We start from the raw sequence: 22,305 nt of genomic DNA on the forward strand, positions 1-22,305 counted from the left end.
TGTTTTGTGGTGAACAGCTACTGAACAAATACAGTAGTGAAACAACACATCAAAACTTGTTAAAAAAAATTTGTTGAAATGTGTCGCATCTGTAAATGGATTCGAGTGAGTTTTCAGCAGCTATATGACCAATTTTGTTCTGAGCAGCCATTTGACCCTTCAGAGATCACTTGAGAAGTTGAAATGCATGGCAACACCAAACTAGAAAGCATTCCTGATTTTTCATATTTACTTTACTGACGCAGGGGGCAAGTACATACTACACGTCATTTTTTTAAAACAAGTAATCCAGCACAAACAACAAAGAAGTGGGAATAACTGCTGCAATAAAGTGGATATTTGGGGCAGTTGGTTCATTGCAAACAAAAAGCGCTGAATAAATGCATTGACACAGACGAAAGGAAACAGGACAAGGCGCCTTGTCCTGTTTTTCTTTTTCTGTGTCCTTGTATTTTTTCGGCGCTTTTTGTTTTTTAACAACTGCTAGCATGCATACAGGGAACGTTACATATTAGGGGTCAAGAGCTTGCATCAGCAAACGTGCGTGCGCACCACACATGCTTGCTCAGGTCCTTCGCGCCAGAAGCTCTGGAGACTTGTTTATTTTCGGTAAGCGGGGGAACCCACCTGATAGTTTATGCAGGCAACTGCTTTGAAGTTCTCATAAATGTCCGCATAATCGCCACCGGGGCCCGGGCTCTTGATACACGCGTGCGTGAACCCGGTTACTCGAAGGAGGCGGATGATTTCGGGAGCGCCGGGGAAGTGGACGAGTCCGAGCAGTCCGAGCAACAGATGCCTTACGGTGAGACGCGTCACTCTCCCGATTGCGCCGCACGCCGTCTGTTGTGAAATGTTGAAAGAAACATCTTGCCAGCAAAAGTCGCAGCGTGACGAGCAACTGTAGCTTGGGTATCAGCGGCAGCCGCCTGTTGTCGCCGTTCGGATCAGGCCGTCAAGTCGCGGCCGAGCAGCTCCCGCGCCGTTGCCGTTCGTCGTCGCATATCCCGGTGGGATGCATTCAATCACGGAGGAATGGCCGCTTCTCTGGGCGAAAAATACCCGTCACCGAGGGCGACACCGCAATTACAGGACACAAATATTGAACGCGGCGATCCCATATGCGACATCACATCAGCAAGCCGCCATGTTGAAATGACTACGAAGTCGCGTTCAAGATAGGTCCAACCCAGTCTTGAAATTTGGGCACTTCAAGTTCGCTTCAAGCTCCGTTCAAGATCGGTTCAAGTTAAGGTGCGTTTATGAAGCGCGCTTGCTCGTCGCAAGACGGACTTGAGCAAGTTGAAGCTCGACTTCAGAGCAAGTCACATCTATGAATTCGGGGGTAAGTCTGACGTGTCGTCGTGGTCGCTTTGTCTAATGCCAGCTTCGCATCCAGCTTCATTCTCTTGCAGAGCTTTCTGTCTCGTTACGCCCACTTCAATGCGGTCCCTAATCACTTCGTCATGTGAGTTGCCGAACTTGAAGTATTTGGCTAGTTCATGAAGATCCCCTATAAAGTCTTCATCTGCACTGATATTTTCTGCACTCGCGTGTGAAACTTATCATTGTCCTAAATTGTCCTATCGAATTCCTTCCTTTGGGGGTCCGGTAGATGTCCGAATCCCGGGGGTGGATCCTTGGTGTGGCGGCTTCCTCGGGTATCGGTTGACTCCACGGGTGATCTTCTTGAGCCGGGGGCTGGGTTCGCGCTGCGAGGCCTCGGGGGGGTACGCTCCTTCGGATGCGATACCCCGTACCACCACCAGAAATGTCTCAAATGAAGGTGACGAGAGGACGAACAGTGAACTGAAAATAAGGGTTTAATCGGCGAACTTGTGCCAAACATAATGAAGAACGAGCGTCGAGGCAGCAGGAAAGCGGGCGGCGATTTGGCGGCGTAACAGCAAGCGAGAGCGAGACTGACTCGAAAAGGTCCCGCGCACCTCCTTATCTAGTGTGCGTGACTATCTCGAAAATTCGGCAAAGAAGCTTCAGAGTGTCACGCGCTCGGGGCGAGAATGAACAGAAACTTTCGAGAACAAGAAAGCAGGAATGAATGATAAACGTTACGCCCGAAGCAAGAACAAACGTGAATATTCTAGAAATCCGTGACCAAGCGTTGTTTTTTCGGTCCTGTGGGCAGCAGTATATAAAAGGGAAGGCTCGCTGCCCGTACGAATGCAAGCAGTGAGTCCAAAATATGTTTTTGGTGATCGGGTTGCATTGTGAATGCTCTGGTTTGTGAAATTTCGTGCTGGTGATGCCCACCTCGTTTAACCTATTAAGTATAAATTTAGCGAAAACTGCCCTGTCAAATTTATGTGTATAAATACGCAAATATTGAGACATGTAGCGTTTCTGTCAGGGTCATAAAATCAAGATAAGAGACACCCACAGTACGTACCACCATTCACTTTTGTCACTTTTATCGTCTAAGTAATTTTAATTTCAAAACTGCCATGCAATTGCAGATTATACAAAAAGCTATAGATGACAAAAGAAACCATAAAAAAGCTATAGGCAGCTACAGCACGCTGGCTAAAAATATTCATAGGGAAAGCCATGAAAACCATTATAGCAGACCCTACGAAAAGCTATAGATGGCTCAAGGAATCGTAAGGAAAACTATAAACGGCTATAGCATCCTTTCTAAAGAGACCCATAAACATAACCATACATAATGTTATGGCTATCCGCTTAAAAAGCTATAGATAGTCGTGGCGAACCAATGATAAGCCATAAAAAAGCTATACACACCCATAGCTAGACCATAGAAAAGATATAGACAGCCATAAAAGCGGCTATAGCTAATTGGGCCAGTTTTCTATTGGCGGCCATAAAAGGAATTTTTTATAGACGACCATAGACTATTGTTGTATGGCATAGTAGAAACTTCTAGCACGTACTACTATTCGTCTTGTTACGTTCAGTATCTAGATAAATGTAAGTTCGAAATTGCCTCAAAATGCCCTCAAAACACTCAAAATTGCCTTATTTCTAGATTGTGTTAGAAATCTCCAGCGCTTTAATGGGGAAAATCCGAGGGGAGTACAACCTTCCGTACACCTTTATAATAAACCCCAAAAATAATCTATAATGCCGCGCATTACTGAAACTCAGGTTTGCGTAGCGAAATTCGCCCATTGAGTGACGAACAGATTAATTCCCCTTAAGGATTCATCATTTAAAATTAGTTTGAATGCATTAACCCGTCTTTTCAAGGAGCGAAAAATAATACTTGTTTTTGGAAATTTTCTTGCTGTATTGAGCAGGGAGACTGGATGCATAAGTCACGCGGCGTCAATTTTTCATTTACATTTAGTGGGGAAACTAACTCGGTGTATAGGTCATGTGACGTCAATTTTTCTGCTAGATTTAGCGGGACATCGTTTTGCTCTAGCTGTCACGTGCAATCAGGAACGTCAATTTTCCTGCTAAATTTAACGGGGCAACAGAAGGCATTTGTGCCACGTGACTTTAATTTCGCGGCCAAATTTAGCGGGGAGCCTGGATTGGCGTATAGGTCAGGTGATATCAATTTACGTGAAGGCAATTTCTTTGCCAAACGTAGCGGGGAAACTAAATTAGTGTGTACGTGTGCGGGGAAAGTGAATTGGTGTAGGTAATGTGACGTCCGGTCACGTGATGTCAAATCTCGCGCTAATTATAGCGGTGAAAGTTAATAGATGTATAGGTCACGGGACGTCTTTTCCGTTTATATTTAGCGGGAAAATAAAATTGGTGCATGTCACGAGACACCTATAGGTGTGTCAGATCAGCAGGCTCGATCTAAAATGGACCGAAAAAATCGAAGCCTGCACGTAGCAGTCTAAACTTTTCGTCAAAGGTGTATTTCACAGGTCGTTTTTTTCTTGTGAAGTTTGAAAGCGTAGCTCCCTTTCTGTAGAAAATAGAGCCAAAAAACTTGCCAATGTCAACTGCGGGCGGTGACGCAGGTGACCAAGTGGGGTGGCGGAGCACGCTTGGCGCTCATGTTGATAGATGGCGTTACCTCCATATCGAGACCACTCGCGACAACCGTGGTTTATTAAAATGAACACAATCTTGTACTTTGGGAATGTACCTTCGGTTAAAAAATAAATGGGGACCAATAAAAGCAAAACTTAAAATGAAGAAAAAAAAACGTGTCTCCACAACGATGGCGCTTTTGCCGCCAACGGATTTTGTCTGTGTGTTGTCTGCGTTCTTTGGATGGTCGGCTGCACTTACCGTCATTGCTCCCGACGCCATCTATCAACACGAGTGCCAAGCGTGCCCCGCCACTCTACTTGGTCGTCTGCGTCGCCGCCCGCCGTTGGCCCTGGCAAGTTTTTGGGCCCTAATTTTTTATAAAAAGGGAGCTACGCTTTCTTATTTTACAAGAAAAAATCGACCTGTAAAATGCTCCTTTGACAAAATGTTTAGATTGCTACGTACAGGCTTCGATTTTTACGGTCAATTTTAGATCGAGCATGGTGACTTGGGACACCCTTTATTTCCCCGCCCATTTTAGCGGGGAAAATTAATTGGTGTATAGAACACGTGACGTCAGGTCACGTGACCACTGCTGTCACCTGATTTTACGACCGTGACGTGACCTTAACACTAAGGAGTTTTCGTTGGCCGTTTTCCGCCCCGCTACCCTCTCCGGAATGAAGGCGCCACTGCTGCGTATGCGCGGCGCTAGCCTCGCCTACAGAGACCTGGATCCCGTAACGGGTTGCCGAGAACGTTGCGGGACAGCGAAGACCATCTACGAAAACTCCCTATTAATTCAGCTTCCCCTCAAAATTTAGCGAGAAATGAACGAACGGACGGACAAAACTTTGGGATTGGAGGTTTGGTTAGAAGGCGCTTTAAAAAAGCTGTGCTCACGAAAAGCGCCTAAACAGAATAATAAAAAAATTTAAAACGCGATTCTTAAAGTTGTTTTTTATTTAATATTCATTCTAACATATTGGGATCTGTTGAAGACTTTTTTGGGCAACATGGAACCGACGAAGGGAAGGATCGAGTGCTGACCTTCGAGACACGAAGCACGAGCCTGGAGTGAGTCGTGGCGATGAACGCACGAGGCTGGCCACATTCTCTTAAAACCTGTACAGAAGCCTTTTGGAAACATGATCGAGCAAACGACTAATCACTACTTTTAACAGGATCAGTGTTTGTACCATATCTGCTAAATTGCTACTGTTATTAAGGTCAAAGCTTCACCTGAGCCAAATCGCCTAGTCTCTACCACAAGTAATGACCAGGACGTGCCAGCAAACATCTGAGGCCCTTAATTTGCGAGGTGTTCTATTTCAAAAAGTAGAGGGAATAATTATAATAGCAAAACATTGGCCAGCTACAAATGCTACAAATAATTCAATTTTATGTTTCTCTTTTCACTTTATGGGGGTGCGACAAAATGGATTTCGAGGAAGCGTCGGTGATGCAACCGCATTCGATGAAATAACCAAACCTGAGTTTTCACAACGTTGATTGTTCCGGGTTTTGTCGACCTAAACGCAACTGCAAAGGTCTATGGCTCTAGCTTTGCTCCTTTTTGTTGCAGGCCGACCGCACTGTGTCTCTTACCGGCCCTCAGGTGTTGGCGCGGATGCAGCGCTACGCGGCGGGCTTCCAGGCCAACGGCGTCCTGGCTGGCCACCGAGTGTGCGTCCACCTGAAGAACAGCGTGGAAAACTTTCTCGCCATGTTCGGCTGCGTTCTTGCTGGGGCGACCGTCATCTTGGCCAAAATATCGCTCACAGAAAGTGAGCAGAGCCTCGTTGCTTTGGCCGGCCGCAGTGCGGAGCGCTGGAGACGGACCAGTTGTATTTTAATGCTTGGCTTTCTCGTGGCCTTCCTGCGCGCGGAGGTACTTCGGTCAATGATAGCTCAGCCCACATACCGCATGCGTTTAGACCATTTGGCGAGAAGGATCTTTCAAAAAGCTGGCGGCGGGGCCATTAATAGTCAACAGAAAACGATTATCATAAGCTATTCACCGTGATGTATTTAAGTGTACGTTTGACCAACGCAAAACGCAAAGTTCGAGCAGGTCGCATCGAACCCTTTTTTATTCTAACTAAACTGGCATAAGCGTTCATAAAAAAAAAAGTATAAAAACAAATCTATCCAACAGAATAATTTCAGACATCCTCTATTTCATGTTGATTACGTAGTTAGTACATGCCTTATTTTTCCTCCAAATTGCAGGAGAGCTTCACTACCAAATGAGCGACGGTGATGCGACTCATGTTGTGACAGATTCTACATTTGCTAACAAGGTCCTCAACGCAGCAAAGGTCCTCCAGCTGAAGGTACGAACAATTTACTCATTTTGTACATCAGCCACCCTAGAAAAAACCAGAGTAACTCTTAATTTGCAAAGAACAAATAGCGGGTTGGTAAAAATACAAGAATAAAAAAAAATACTTAGTGACAAGAACAGACGGCACAGTTCAAGAACTGTGCCACCCATTCTTGTTCCTGCGTGTTTTTATTCGTTCTTTGGTCCTTGAACTCTTAATTTGTTTTTCGAAATCTGTATAATTACGGTCCCTACAACCGGTGCTTCAACTCATATAAAAACTGTATTTCTTCCGCAGGGTTGCCACTAATATTTGCGACAGTTACTGAATTGATGAAATCAAGTGTTTAGAACACAAAGCTGGCGAGACATGTTCGCTCGTAATACGCGTGAGCGCGAGAGACATTCACAGTGTCTTTTAATTTAATGCACGAAACCCTCGCAGGTTTGAAGCCACATGTTCAAAACAGACTCTACATTAAAACCGTGGGAAGTTATACGTCGAGCAAGTGTCCCAGAAGAAACTTTTGGCGTGTTGGAACGCAAGGAAAGGCGAGCCAATCAAAGTACAACATAAAAAAACGCGCAATGATGAGGCCGTCAAGGGTTCGCCATCACTGGTAGAGATCGGGGGAACCAAACACACAAAGTACGCAAAGAGCAGGCGACCTTGCGCGCCGTATGAATGTAAAATGAGTCGCTACCGCCTACATCAAAGCAAATCGAGCGTCGACATGTAGGCTCAAGGGAGAACGCCTAGCGGATGATCCCTTTTTATTTATTATTTATTTATTTATTAATACTGCTCACCTCGTGGAGGCGATAGCAGGAGTAAAACTGTACATATTTGAAAAAAAGAAAAAAGAAAAAAGTGCCGTTATACACAGTTCAAAATCTCGGCAGCGCCTTGCTGCAACGCAACCGTTTGTAACGTGTAAACGACTTCTAAGTGATTTTAGACCACGAAAGCACAACGAACTAAAAGTAGCATTGCGGTATGAGAAACAGATGATACAGCGGCGTGCTCCATTAAACTGGGATGCATTGAGTACAAAATAAAGGGCGATGAGGCGAGAAATTGAGGAAACGGAGACGATGAGGTATAGCGATAAAGACGGTGATCATGTGTGCGACAGAGCCCCGCCCCCACAGCCTCTCCTGGGTCCGGGGCAGACGTTTTAGTCGTGATTCTTTCTGTCTCGTAGGAAACGCACCCGGTGGATGTGAGCAGAACAAAAAAAACTTTACCTTAGAGACCTTGTTTAGCCTTTTGAAGGGAAATCTTCAAACAACAAGCTGAACAGCTCAACTTTACCATGGAGGTACCAACAGACGGCATCCTACAGTTTTTAGACCTGCAGATTACTTTCAACCAAAACCAGACCTGCTGGATGTACCACCCACGTTCTAAAAAACGGCTATTGCGCTATGACTCATTCCATTCCAAACTTGTAAAGCGAGGCATAGTGTCTAATTGTTTAAGCATGGAGTTTAACAAGTCATGTGAGCACAGAGGAAAATCAAGCTTCGATTTACAAGTGACTCGTTCGAAAGCTTCGGGTTACCCCTTCCCAGTTCTGGCTGACATTGCCGAAAATTTATTGACAAAGAACAACAGAAGAGAAGAAATCAACGAGAAGAGACGCCGTCCGGCTGTGGTGCCTTACATCCACAAGATTTCCCACAACATGAAGAAGATAACATCCACGTTTGGATGTCCAAGTCGTCATATCGGCACCGGATAAATTAAAACGAATGTGCCCAAAAATCAACAATGTCAAGCAACAACATCATGAATGCGACATAAACCACAAGCACCGGTATGTCGACTGCAACAGCGGAGTGGTGTATGAAATCCCTTTCAGATGTGGGAAAGTGTATATAGGACAGACTGGACGCTGCATAAATACACGACTCAGAGAACATGCTTTGACGTTGAAGTCAACACCTTCTGGACATTTAGCTGTGCATGTGCGAGATTGCTCCTGCACACCTTTGCTTTCGGATACAAAAGTGATCAGACGTTTTAAAGACAAGAGGAACAGGGAAATCTTTGAAGCACAGACCATACAAGCCAATGGCGAAAAATGCGTCTCCGCACCATTTTGGCGTTGACTGACAAAGAGATTCAGTACTTGAACCACTTTGCACGCGAACGCGTGAGGTGGTGCACCGGGTGGGTCTTTGCGCTCGCGCCGGTATAGCTTTGGCTGTGGTGCCTGTTGGATGTAAAAATAAAAATAGGCTGTACGAGGCACTGATCACCGGCCTATGGACGATCACTTATTAATTTTCTATTCATTTTTTATTCATTTTTATTCATTTTTTATTATTTTGTCTCCCACGGTCTAGGGTTATTAACTATGCCTTCAGAATAGTATCGTATATAGTTCAAAATCATTAACTTTGTTTAAGTTTTAATATCTTCGTTTTGGTCTACTGTGCTTTAGTCTTTTTAGTCTAACAATCTTAGAGCGCCCCGGCTAGAAATAGACCTACTTCACATTTTTTCAACTCCATACACTTCCTTCACCTTCTTCTTTGACGTTGTATATAAAACCGTCAGTCGTGAGTTAGCGCCTGTGCTGTCCACTTCTTCGTCTCTCCTAGTCCTAGCGCTATTTGTAATTTAGTAGGTAAATCTTCGTTCGTAAAAAGCGGTGAATTTCCTGAAGCTGTAAAAAAAGTAAAGCAGCCATTTGCTATGACCTGGAAACGACGGAGGCGTTCGGTGCCGAAAGCCCGGCCCTGACGCCACTGATTCACTGTGAAAAAGCGGGCGAAGTTCTGTCTTGCTCGTTCTGGTTGGAGGGGGATAACAGGCGGAGAAAAGGCAGCTAATCTTGGCGTAAATGCACTATCCTTGTAATCAGAGCTCATCAGCGCTCCTCGCAGAGAGGGGCGCTGAGCATTTTGTTTTTCCACCCTGAACGTGTTTAGACTAGAAATTGATCGAGGCTGTTGTTTCAGGAAAAATTTCCACGCCGCCATAAATTGAAAGGTGGCATTACCATAAAGGGACCATAAAATTATTTTCCAACTCTTTTGTGAATAGCGACCAAACAATCTTAAATGATAATCGAACTCAAAGCCGGATCCGCTTTTGCTTCCGTCCTTTCACTTTTGTAGCGTGAGCTACACTGGCCGAGGTTGAGCAGTTTCGCGTGGCTCCTCCAGAGCCGTGCTGCGCATGCCCGGGGAGCAGTGACGTCACACGACGCACAGCTGGCACGCCGGAGCCGCCGCCGCCGCGCGCTCTGCCGCGGCCAGGTGTCAGGCAGGTGTGTGGCAAGGTGGACTATGGCCTACTTCTTCGGAAGGTCCGCCTTTTGGGGATTAGAGGATGTTGTTGCGAATGGATACCCGCTTTCTTAACCGGCCGCCGCCATCTTCCACGGGGCTAGCTTTACCTGGTCGGATGTTCTGTCTGGCATACCGCAAGGCAGTGTGTTAGGGTCAACCTTATTTAACATCTTTATGTTATCAGCCAACCTTGAGTCGACGCTTCTACTGTACGCCGATGACTTGACGCCGATGAGACCAGTCGCCCGTCCCATCATCGATTACCCGTAGCTGCTGGAGGACCTCTACCATGCCCTCATGTGGTCGCACTCAAACCGCCTGCCTTTTAATGCAGCCAAGTGCACCTCAATGCTTGTTCACCACTCTCGGCGGACACCTCCTCCAGTTGCCCTCGTCCTTACGGGAACTCTCCTTCGCCGTGCTGCAGCAACTAAACTGCTTCGCGTGATCCTGGACTACCAAATGCGCTTCACAATCCACATCACCAGTGCTATTTCCAAATCTCGAAATATACTCAGATTTATACTATGCGTGCCCAGGGGAATAAGCCCACGCACTCTGCAGCACCTTTTGCTCGCTCCACCTGGAGTATTGCAGTTAATTTTGGGATCCTGCTCAAGCAAAGCACAAGTCGGCAGCTTCTCTTGAGAATGTTCAGCGATGAGAAGCATCTGCTATCTTCCGCCAGTGCTCGTCGTCGTCGCGAACTCCTCCACCTCGGGAGATTGACATCACTCAACCGCTCCGTGTGGTCAACTGGAGACCGCTCCCCATCCGTCGCAAGGTAGCCTCCCTGCGTGTGCTGGCCCTCATCATACTGTTTGAGGGTAACTCGCCACCCCTTTCACGGGCAGTGCGCAAAGCCCGTAGAGGAGACTTGCAACCCCTCCTGGCCCGCATGTTACGGAGCAGAAGCTCTTTCGTGGTGCGGGCAGTTGAACAATGGCGCTCCCACCCTCTGCATTGACATACAGTCCGCCCACTGATCATTCCGACTGTAAATGTTTCTGCCTATCCCTTGCACAACACCTCCGCTCCAGAAGACAAACGTTCAGCCGCCCTCTGCCTGGTTAGGAATAGGCATTAGGCAAATATTAGGGACTTTAACCAAAAATTTTAATAAACATTTACCCTATTAAAGTTTTTGGTTAGAGACCCTATTTTTCGCTTAACTTCCACTCTATGTACACCCAAGTACATAACCCACCAATCTAAGATCATCACCCGCAACATCAAGCCGCGCTCTCGCCCACAAGCTCCATTTTAACATCCACATTCATCTTGAGTATTATATCAATCTACAATCACCCTTACTAATTTTATGCATCGTTTTTGGTGCTGCAGGTCAGTATCTCTCCACCACCAGTATCTCTCCAAATGCTAATAAATATTAGCATTATCATCATCATTGGCATGCTAAAATAAAATTGACGCCGCTAGAGGGATTCTGGCGGTTGCAATTCCCCCATGTTTGTGAATTCAATTTTTTAGCCAATTGCAAAAATGTTTTTTTGCAACTACACCATGGCTTGTCTGAATGGTGCGACTACAGTTTCTTTTATAGCCGTCTCGGTGGCTTTTTACCGGAAATAATGTATTTAAAAAAAGTATCGGAAGCTCTGAGGTATAGCGCTGGCCTACGGGTCCCCATTTGGCGGGGTTTAATCCCAAACCAGGTGCCCGCACTCTGACGGAGGCCTATTACTAAAACGTCACCCCGCAATTAAGATTTCGGTTGCACGACAAAAGATTTTCAGTTTGTCAATAAATTAACATGCTTTCCTTTTTTCTTTTTTGCTGGGGCGTGTCTAGGGCCGTTTGTTGGATTCACCCTAAGATCTGAATTTTTACTTTGTTTTGCTTTAGATCAGAGCAATGCTAACACTACGGGTCGATGAAGCCAATGAAACCGCGTCAAGGGTGCACGGTCATGCAGTCCGTTCTTCTTTGTGCTTGTGGGACCATCGGGTAAACAAAATATAGTACTTGACAGAGATCCAGACAGATCTCTGTCAAATGTTTACCTTCACAAAATATAGTGAATACACCGTGACATTGCGTCTTTAGTATGTGAGGTCGCTTTTTTTTTTTTTGTCTTCATATATTTGATTGCCTTTTTTACTTATGATGAAACAGAGTATAGTTGTTAAAATTCTCTAACAAAATTGCATATATAAAAAAGTAACACCCTATTGCGACTGGAAGAAAAACACGGAAATGAGAGCAGTTATCCCAGTTATCTTTGTATGTTTCTGAGCGTTAAATACCTAAATTCTCGTAACGACGCCAATTGTTCACCTTGATATGGAAAGAAAGCCCCGACTGCTCTGGAACGTTTTCAATTTTGTTTTTATTGTGTTGTTTATTGCGAATATTTCTCTTTCTATCTTGTCACAGAACAAAATCATCATCTGTACTTTATATTTAAATTATACGACTTTATTTTCATAGCCGCCTCGAAGACGGCGAAGCAATGCGCTGGGCTACGAATCCCCAGCTAGTACTAAGGATTCCAAGACGTTCGGTGATTATACGTAATTGAACGCTGACCTCACCCTTGTATCAGTTACGATCAAGAACGGTAAAAACTGTTAACATTCGCATGTTGTACTGTCGGCTAGCTCCTCGTCCACTCAGTTGTTAGAGCGCTTCGCCTGTCTTGGAGAGGTCAAAAGTGGTTCCTGGACCTGGCGGATACTTTCAGCGGCGACAAGTTGCTAGCAGGCGAGAAGTTTGCGCCATTTCAGGTAAAAGTAAATTTATGCATGCGTAAATCTGTTTCATATTGGGGATTTCCTCTAATTGTTTTAAATACATTATATTACAAATTGTGCACATTGTTAACGAGGGTACAGGTACTTTACGCGGTTCGGTTCAGTGCATAATTTCTCACTCTTGGGAAACGCTTTCTAAAGTCGTCAACCCACGCCTGTACTTTACAGGAAGTGAGAAACATACTAAATAACAAAAATAATATTAACAATTTTATTTGATTTAAGTGAAATCTCTTTTATCTAAATTACCGGTATATGATTTCAATCGCTTTAACTTGGAATAATAATTTCTGATTTCGAAATCGCGCACAGTTAGCTAGTTGTCCAAAAGCATTGTTTTTCTCAATTGGTTTTAAAGAGTGTGACCTTAAAAACACGCAGCAGGCTGGTGTAAGACACAATGATTATACTGGCAAATGCAAGATCTACCTTAGACTTACAACAGTCTGCACCTCTCACTCTAAAAAAAAAGGGGTGTCGTCTTGCACCCTTTTGTCCCATAGAATGCTCCCCAAAGATTTGGTTCGGCGTACAGCGCGCTGACGTCGAATAGACGGTCTCAACGTTTACGGGAGGGCCTGAGAACGGTCTGATATACCTCAGTAAACAGCTAAACTATGTATCAAAGCCTACAGAAAAACAATACCGAGGTTTTGCGGAAGGGCCGAGCAAATCCCGGTTGCTTTTTTGTAGTCAGGAACACGTACATTAGCTATTTTCATAAGCTGTACAACTCAGCTCTCACGCCACTCGTGGAAGTTGGTACAGTCGGTCTACGTCAGCGCGCTGTACGTCGAAATAAAGTTTTGGGATATCTTATATGGGGCAAGGGGTGTAAGAATAAACCTTTTTTTCTGAGAGTGCTGCCTGTGTCTTCCTGTCCCTTTTTTTTCTTTTTTCTCTCTTTCTCTCTCTGCCGCTCTGTGTGCGTTTCTATGGACGCATACTTCTAGTGTTTGTTTCCTTCCTTCGCATTTCAATTGGCCTGCATAGGATACCAGAGAACTGAGCGAATCAAGGGGAAGGTAGAAACAAAGGTCTTTTTCAATTTGCTCAGAAGGGTACCGTATTTTTCTTTTGTTCAGCCTGAAGTTTATTCTATTTTTCGGGTATCATTTTAATTAAATGTAAAATAAACACTCATGAGAAGCATTTAGTCGCAAGCAAACATTAAATAGAAATATATTTTCGGGATTTTATTTTTAGAAAGGGCATGATTTAAATTATCTCCGTAAAACTGGAGTATTTCCAGTAAGGATTTAAATCCTGATTAAAACAACGATCGAAACCATTTGAATTTCTACTCTTTACCATGCTTTGCACTACCCTGCGCAAAAGTATGAAGATAAGGTAGAACCGCAAGTTCACAAAAACGACGATTTTTGGATGCTGGGCAGTTTCAAATGCACGCTGAGTCGTCGGTTTCATTCACGGCGATGAACGAACAGCGATGACAGAATCTTAAGAAAACACGCGAATCCTGCGCTTCATACAGCGCGTGGCGACCCTTCCTATCGATAGCAGTGACGATAAAACACCATTCAGCAGGAGTCATATTCACAGTATGTTCCATACGTATTTCGTTCATCGGAAATAAAAACCGGCCCTTCAACTCCTTGACTTGGTTGACACGGTTGCCGCGATGGCATCGTCGTTTTTGTCGTATAGTGGAAGGGCCTCCTAGGACTAGTCACTTGCTCTTGTATCCATTACTGTAGCCTCCCTTGAGATATGCTCAAATTCATACATAAACTGCAGCAACTTCACGGTCGGGATGATATTTTGATGTTTCACACGTAGATTGTAGGCATTTGAGCGCAACAAAAGCTACAAAAGTGAGTTCCATGCTTCAAACGGCCCTGCACAGCAGTGGTCACCAGTTAGTCGAACGGCGTCCTATTGACAGATTGTTTCCTATACAGCGACTTTTCATGGACAGTTTGTTTGATCGAAAGGTTTCCGCGATCGTTTCATCGACACATCTTGCGACGTTTCATCGAAAGCGTCTTTCCGCGCACATCGGCTCTGTTTCCGACAACTTGATGGGCCTAGCTTGCAGAGCCCATGGCGGTTCCGACGAGGACTGGTGCAGGCTCGGGCCACAGATTATAATAAAGATTACCCGAGCGGGAGTGAGGGGTTCTAAGAATATTTCGAGGCAGCATGCTCGCGCGTGTAGCTTCCGCTTCGCTCGCCCTAATGGTGAAACGGAGCTTGCCTTTTGCACATGCGCAGTGCCAGCCACTTTTCACGTCAACTAAACTGTAGACTATCGTACTGTAAACTATAGGTCAAATCAATATTGATTTGACTTATAGTTTACAGTGCGATTCAGCTCGGATTAAAGAAGAACCTACGCTACTGGTCACGTGTGGCACAATCAACACGCAATGTCCCCATGTGGCCGCTCGCGTAGCTAAAAGTTGTCTCTCAAAATCCATTCTGACGGCGTAAAATCACGCGGCGAAAACTCGCTGTCGGCGCGCGCTTTGTGGCAAACCCTTGACCGAGGAGACTGTCAGCCGTCAGCACGTGGATTGGTTTCAGCAACCCAAAGTAAAAATGCATCACTTGTTCTATTGCAAGCAATTAGGAGACAGAGCTTACACCACGCCGGAATGTAATAAAATACTATAAAAATGCAAACATTACAGCCTCAGCACTACGAGTAGAAGCCTTAGCTTTCAATGCACTCAAGAGTGTAAAATGCAGCGCTTTTTAAGTCCTCACCCGCGCGGACGATATGTGTACGTAACACAATATTTGACACAATGTCACACTCGCCGCTTGCATATATTTTTACTGTTTTTGCACACAACTACTTGGTTCGCTTAAATCACGAAACTAATATTGCTAGATGGCTTGAACTCTTTGGTAGGTATCCATAAAATAAAAATAACTGATCCTGTCCAGTCATTTTATATGGACCTGCACTCACTGCTAAGAGCAATTTTGATTATTTAATGGAGAGAGTAATTCTTTAAAGTTGACATTACTCTTGTTATCTTCTAAGCATACAATTTTTGTGACTGTGTTGGCTCGTGTTTATAAAACTCAATATCTACAACAGCTGAGGTTATTTTTGAGTTTTCAAGTCTCAAGGTCAATATAAAAATCGCAGTAAACTTAAATGAGACACCGGACCAAGCGAGAACACTTTATTGGTTTTACTTCATGAAATATTTTATTTCTCAAGATAAAATTCTGGAAACCCACGTCGATTACGTCATCATGTTTTCGTGGATATTTATGAAGTGCCAAACACGTGCACTACAGTACGGCCGACACGTCACGCGAATCTTACCATGCTGAAATATGTGTAATGGGTCTCCAAGATCGCCGGAGTGATAAATGCTTACCGCCAGTCTCAATTCTTAAACGCGCCGGTTCTATTGTCGTGCGTGTGCCTCGCCATTAGCTCAAAACAATTGTTGCGCTTTGTTCTGGCGACATTTGCTGAAGACGCGTGCTCAGAGCGTGGGCAACTGCTCCCTTTGCACGAGAACTGGTGCAGCCGGTTCGCCTTCCACAGAGAGCTCGCTCATCGAAAAACAAGTGAACGGCCAGGAAAAAACAAATATTACACAGCATCGGAGCGCCACCACACGCGATTTATTGCGTTCATGTAAAGGTCTGGAAGGCGATGGCATTGCCATCTGTTCGTTCAGAATCAAAGTAACCAAAGTGGGGTGTCACCCTAAATATAAGCATTTTATGTTATATTCTTTGCAGGGCATGTTTGTGATGGGCGAAGCTCCTGGATTTATTTCGGCGTCCACTTTTTCTGAACTTGACGAGAAAAGCTACAAGGAGGTCCCGATAGAAGATCCTCGAAGCAGCGTCCTTGCCCTGACCTACACTTCTGGCACGACGGGACTTCCCAAGGGAGTTGAGATCACGCATTACAACATTGTGGGCGCATTTTACACTCTAAGGTAAGTACTGGCAGTTCGTGGTTTTCAATATAAACTCATGTATTTTAATTATTTTATGTCCCAATGCTATTAGTCCCCTAAGGAGCTTCGAAGAAATAAATTCTGAAGAAATATCAAATATCGTTGCATTAAATAAGAAACGAGTCAGCAAGCATGTAATCAATGCGTTTAGGTAGTACAGGGGTGTCTCGCTCATATGTCTCACTCATAATCCGCTCCTCCAGAAATACGTTTATACTGTGAGCTGTTCACATTACCTAGACAACAATTCGTGCATTTCCTTTGATCGTCCCGGAAAATAGCTTCTACATAACAGGGTGTCCCTATTAACAGTGTCCGTATTAACAAGACACAACTGTAGCAGAGTCTCTCAATTAACAACAAGTCACGAAACGTTGTCCAAAGTTTGTTACAGAATCAAAAACTGCCGCCAAAGTTGCCACTGTTCAAGATGGAGCGTTTACGTTTTGCCACTCCACTCTCATTTAGCCTCCCTCAATTCCCGATAACAAGTACCTACCTTTCAGAAACAATTTCTCGTGCACCGACATTTTGTTACGCCTGTTATTATTGACCGTCCGCAATCACCGGTCATTTCTTACGCATCTCTAATAAACAATAACTTACAAACCAGCTTTTGTTTTGTTTCTGTTCAAACAAAACGATGATTTGCAAACGGAAACGTGTCAAGCAGCTGAGTACACGAGTCCGCAGTGCCTCTAGTTAATGGCGCTACTCGTGGCGCTCAATGTTGATGGCGATGGTAGCATTGAGAGCAAATCTTGAGGCATAAACAGAGAATGAAGAGTGCCGTAATTCTGAAGAATTTTCAGCAAAGAAAGTTTAATCGGCGTAATAAACGCACCAGGGCTAGATACGCTTACATAAACGGGAAGCGATGTCAGTCCGATTTGCGACTCATTCCGGGCAGTTTTAAATAACGATCCCAATTTATGCTCGCCAGACTCTTAGCAATGCTGTCTAAAGTTGCGGCTCTTCGCCCAATGTCGACGCTAGAGAAAAGCGTGGTGGCGCACCGAGCTCTCTCTTGTCGTTATGGAGAAGTTTCGCGACCAAAAGGCTATTGCATGACTCTGGGTAGTACTTACAAACTGAATGCACTTTTCAGCTCTTACTAGATTTCTAGCATCACCTATACAATTTGTCATAAGAATTTTAAGGTGTTATCATTAGTGTTCCGGTACATGCGCTGACCTGTTTGAAGTGTTTGGGGTGCTCAAAGTTCGCAACGTCGTCACGGGATGGCGTCGCAGCCCCGCTCACTGGCTGGGGAAACTGGCTGGGAAACGCCTTCTGTAAGCGCCGACCTATGGAAGCGGAGTTCATATTGCAACGCGAGTCGCTGAACGAGCCCGTGCGTGGCCGAATGGTTATCGTACTTGGCTTTCGCGCGGAGGCCCCATGCTTGACCCCTGGGAGCGGAAGCTTCTTTTATTTATTTTTTTTTAATTTAAAAATTTCGCAAGTTCATGAACATTGTCGTCTGACCTAGGTACAAATGTTCTACCCGCCGAACTTCTACGCCGAATGTTCCAGAAACGCACACGGGAACAAGAGCTGCTCCGCGTGGCGAACCGGGATCAGTCTCGCCCCAGCGATCGATCCTGCTGCCACACTGCCATCGATACCTGCGACGCTGGCCTTACTCCATTTTTTTAGCGCAAGTTTGCCCCATTAAATGTTTAGTTTGCTTCAGTGTTCGTCGCCTCATCAATTGTCATTCGTGACGTTTTGGTTGAGGTGCGAGGTAAAACCCATGCAGCGTGTCCCTCCAAGTTACGCAGTGCTAGCCCACTCCCCAGCGAAATGAGAATTTTCGAGGAAGAAGCCGACGCACGACCAAGCACGAAACGAAGCGACGGCAGCTCATTAACCCCCTCGCCAAACACAGCGGCCGCATTGAGACGTCGTCGATGATGCGCCAAACGGCTGTTGCGGAGCGCCGCATCGTTAACGAGCACGACACGCTCCCTGTGCATTGATCACCGTACAGAGTCTCCGTAAAAAAAAGCAGGTCATCCAAGAGCAAGCTTAAGAAATAGCTGAACGACAACCTTATCCAGCCTTCAAGCATTTCGCGTGCCGCACCAGTCGTAGTGGTTAAGAAAAAGTACGCAAAGCTTAGGTTCTGCGGGGACTACCGGCAGCTGCCGGCAGCTGGGCCAAGAACACCTAGTCTAGGTGGTGTTGGCTGGACGCGGTGACCAAGAAGGACGTCTATCCACTCGCCCGCATAGGCGACACGCTTGACCGGCTGCGCCACCCTCGACATTTTCATCGATGGGCCTGAAGAGCAGCCATTGGCAGAACGAAGTTGACGAGCGGGACCGATGGAAGACAGTTTTTTTTCACGCCGGATGGACTGTACGAGTTCAAGGTGATGCCCTTCGGACTATGCACGGCGCCAGCAACTTTCCAGCGTGTCATGGACACCGTACTGGCCGGACTGAAGTGGCAAAGCTGTCTCGTCTACCTCTACGACGTCGTGGTGTTTTCAAGCGACTTTAACGAACACTTGCGCCGACTCCGAGCTCTAAGCCATACGGGCCGCCGGACTCACCCTCAAGTCGTCGAAGTGTAAGTTCGCCTATGACAAACTGAAGCTCCTAGGCCACGTGGTTAACAACGATGGCGTTCGTCCAGACCCAGAGAAGACTCGCGCCGTCGCGGCATTTCCAGTGCCTGCAGAAAAGAAGGCCGTGCGAAGATTTTTTGGACTATGTGCGTACTATTGGCGCTTTGTTCGCGATTTAGCAAGGATTTTCGCAACGTTCACAAACCTCACAAAGGACGGCGAAAACTTCGAATAGGCTGAGGAGCAGCAGCAGGCATTTTACGAGTTGAAGCGAAGACTCCAGAGAGACTCCAGACTTTTCCTGTTCTTGGACACTTCGATCAGAATGCTGAAACCTAGATTGACAGGGACGCAAGTAACGCAGAATTTGTCGCGGTACTGGTTCAAGTGCAAGCACTGGTTCAGGGCACCGAGCGAGTCATCGCCTACGCAAGTCGGACACTCTCCAAGGCAGAGAGAAATTACTCCACGACTGAAAAAAGAGTGTATTGCGGTCGTCTGGGCAATCAGAAAGTTTCGCCCGTATTTCTACGGCAGCCACTTCCGCGTAGTCACGAACCAGCACTCGCTCTGCTCGCTTGCGAACCTCAAGGACCCTTCATGACGCCTCGCTCGCTCGAGTCTCCGATTTCAAGAGTTTAACATGACTGTGGTTTACAAGTCGGGCCACAAGCACACCGATGCCGGCTGCCTGTCCAGAGCCCATGTCGTGACAACTTCCGCCCCCAGTGACGACGATGACGACGAGTGCTTCCTAAGCGCAGTAAATACTGACGAGACGATCTTGAGCTGCGCGGTGTGATCGAGCTCCTCAAAGGGCGAGGGGGTGCTATTTCTCGTGTCTTCTCGAGAGCCCCGCCGACGTTCGCCATTAGACGAGGTGTACTTTACAAAAAGAACTTCGAAGACAACAATTTGCCATGGCTGCTGGTAGTCGCTACTGACCTTAGAGAGGAGATCTTCCAAGCCTGCCACGACGGCCCGACCTCCGGACACTTTAGTTACAGTACTACCCCAAGCTCCCGAAGACCATTCACCTTTACACATGGTCGTGCCACGAATGCCAGTGACGCAAGAAACTGCCGACGAATCTAACATGTCTCCTGCAGCTGATTGCTCTCCCGGCCGCACCGGTCCAACAGATCGGAATGGATCTACTTTGTCCTTTTCCACCGTCGATGTTTAGAAACCGCTGGATAATCGAAGCCACGGACTATCTAATCCGGTACGCGGAGACAAAAGCCCTTCCGTTGGGAACAGTCATGGAAGTCGTGAAGCCCTTCATCGAATTGGTTGTCCTTCCACATAGCGCTCCTCGATACGACGCTCATCACAGATCGGGGGTCATCGTTCATGGCGCAGCTGACCCGGGAGATACTTCGTCTGTGCCACCCCGAACACCGTCGACCCATGGCGTACCATCCGCAGACCAACGGACTGACGGAGCGGCTCAGCAAGACCATCGGCGACCTCTTTCCCGAAGCACCGTTGTACACACATAGATCTTACACTGCGCCTCCGTGTTCCTGCCCTAATAATTCGCCTCTGAACGCCTTTCTAGCTTAACTGATGAGTGTAACTATCATTCTGGGGAATGAAACATGTATGCATTAAAACAGATTCGTAGCTACGAATGTAAATCGACTCGCAATGCTTATATGTCAGAGCTGTTCCGCGGCGCCCGATCGCTTCCCGTGCAACAATATTTGTTTACTAAACCATCAGGTATTTCTGAGCTACTTTATAGACAATCAAAAATGTTTTTATCAATAAAAACTTGTTTTTACGACGGCTTATTAACGCGCATTGCTTTCATGTCAGCGCTATCCTGAGGCGCCCGGCCCAACTTGATCGCCATTTTCGGCTACGTCACAAAAGGAGCGCTCCGGCCTTCACTCTAGGCGGTGTTGCGGTGTCGCTGTTGTGCACGCCCTCTCCCAGCGCAAAGCCACATGCGATGACCATGGGCATGCTCCCGTCGTTTTCCGCCGCACAACACTTGCCCAGTACAGCTGACGCTGTAAAATGAAAGCTGAAGGGGCATGAATCCAAATACACTGAAATACCATTTGAACACTATATTGAGACAAACATACTTCAGTAAACGTCCCTAGCAAAACGTTTTTTTCTATCCGATGCAAACAGCTGCGTGACGTTTTGCTTATCCAAACTTTTCCTTGACCCTTGAACTTTGTTCAAATGCTATTTTTCTGTACAATCAACAGTTTCATCGGTGGCAAGTCCACTGGTATATATTCTAGACACCGCAACACCCCGGTTTCCGTATTGTTTACGTTTTAATACATGGTGTTTTGTTTGTCCTCAATTCAGGCACAGTTTCTAGATCCAACGATGCGTAGAAAGGCGCAGTCGTAATCGCAGAATCCCAGAAGCATTTGGTGGCACTTTCAGCAACGCCTTTGCAAAGAGGGCAGCATCCTTAGAACCACGTTTAAGCTCCCTTTCGGCAGGTCTGTGTGCTTGTATATAGCCCAACATCCTACTGTGTACGGGAGTGCACAGCGCACTGCCAGTTACCTACATCCGAACTACGGTTGTGGCATCCCTCCTTGCGCAGGTCGATTTTCGGTAGCCGATCCGATGACGTCATGCTGGCATGGAACCCTATCACTCACTCGTCAGGCTTGCACACCGTGACCTCCGTCCTCATGGGCTGCGTGAACGTCATCGCCTCCCCTTCCATGAGCTTTGAAGATTTTGTAAGCACCATCAGCAGTTTCAAGGTAATATTGCCTTAGCACTAGTACTTCATACGTGATAAGACACTTCCTATTTTTTATTCTATATTTTATGCAGGTTATTCAGATTTCTGAGCATACGCGCAGGAAGATAGCAAACTTTTCGGTGTGAATATTTCACAATTACCTGAAATTTTATTAGGAGTTTCTTATTCTCAATAGAAAGAAGTTGTCTGGACATGCCAAGTATTCGACTAAGTATTCCCTGATATATTTAAAAAAAAACATTCTCGTCTGGAAATAGCTACTCCTTTCATCTGACTTCATCAAATAGAGCCGCGGTTTTCGGGCCACAATTAGATTTAAATAACTATTTATCTACCGTGTTTATTATTGAAAAAACTTGTTTTCTTGATTTGTCCTCGTCTGTTTTGAGACATATTGTCTTCACTGACATTTGTATTCCTGAAATACTTTGTCTATATGAAAAGAAACAGCTCGCACTATCTTGAGCTCAGATAATATTAACCCGGAAGTTTTAGCAACTCTAAAGTTTTATAAAATATTCCTGAAAACAATTCACTTTGTTTTCCAAACTTTAAAAATATTTCTTTCTATTTTATTTTTGCAGTCTGAGGCCTCTTTATGTCTGTATTATATAACAGTCGGTTTATAACAGGATTCTTAACAACTGGAA

The 22,305-nt window shown here is 45.6% G+C and overlaps 1 protein-coding gene across 1 annotated transcript in view; it reads left to right on the forward strand.

Moving 5' to 3' along the window:
* Positions 1-22,305, forward strand: part of LOC8052278 (4-coumarate--CoA ligase 1) — a 111,170-nt gene that overhangs the window by 47,746 nt on the left and 41,119 nt on the right. Inside the window, exons 3-6 of the mRNA XM_029976686.3 lie at positions 5,561-5,762; positions 6,208-6,311; positions 16,111-16,313; positions 21,488-21,653. Of these exons, the coding sequence (XP_029832546.2) occupies positions 5,561-5,762; positions 6,208-6,311; positions 16,111-16,313; positions 21,488-21,653 (675 nt within the window). The remainder of the gene's footprint in view (positions 1-5,560; positions 5,763-6,207; positions 6,312-16,110; positions 16,314-21,487; positions 21,654-22,305) is intronic.

Source organism: Ixodes scapularis, unplaced genomic scaffold, assembly GCF_016920785.2.
Source record: "Ixodes scapularis isolate PalLabHiFi unplaced genomic scaffold, ASM1692078v2 PGA_scaffold2__306_contigs__length_199485367, whole genome shotgun sequence".
Classification (NCBI taxonomy): Eukaryota; Metazoa; Arthropoda; class Arachnida; order Ixodida; family Ixodidae; genus Ixodes; species Ixodes scapularis.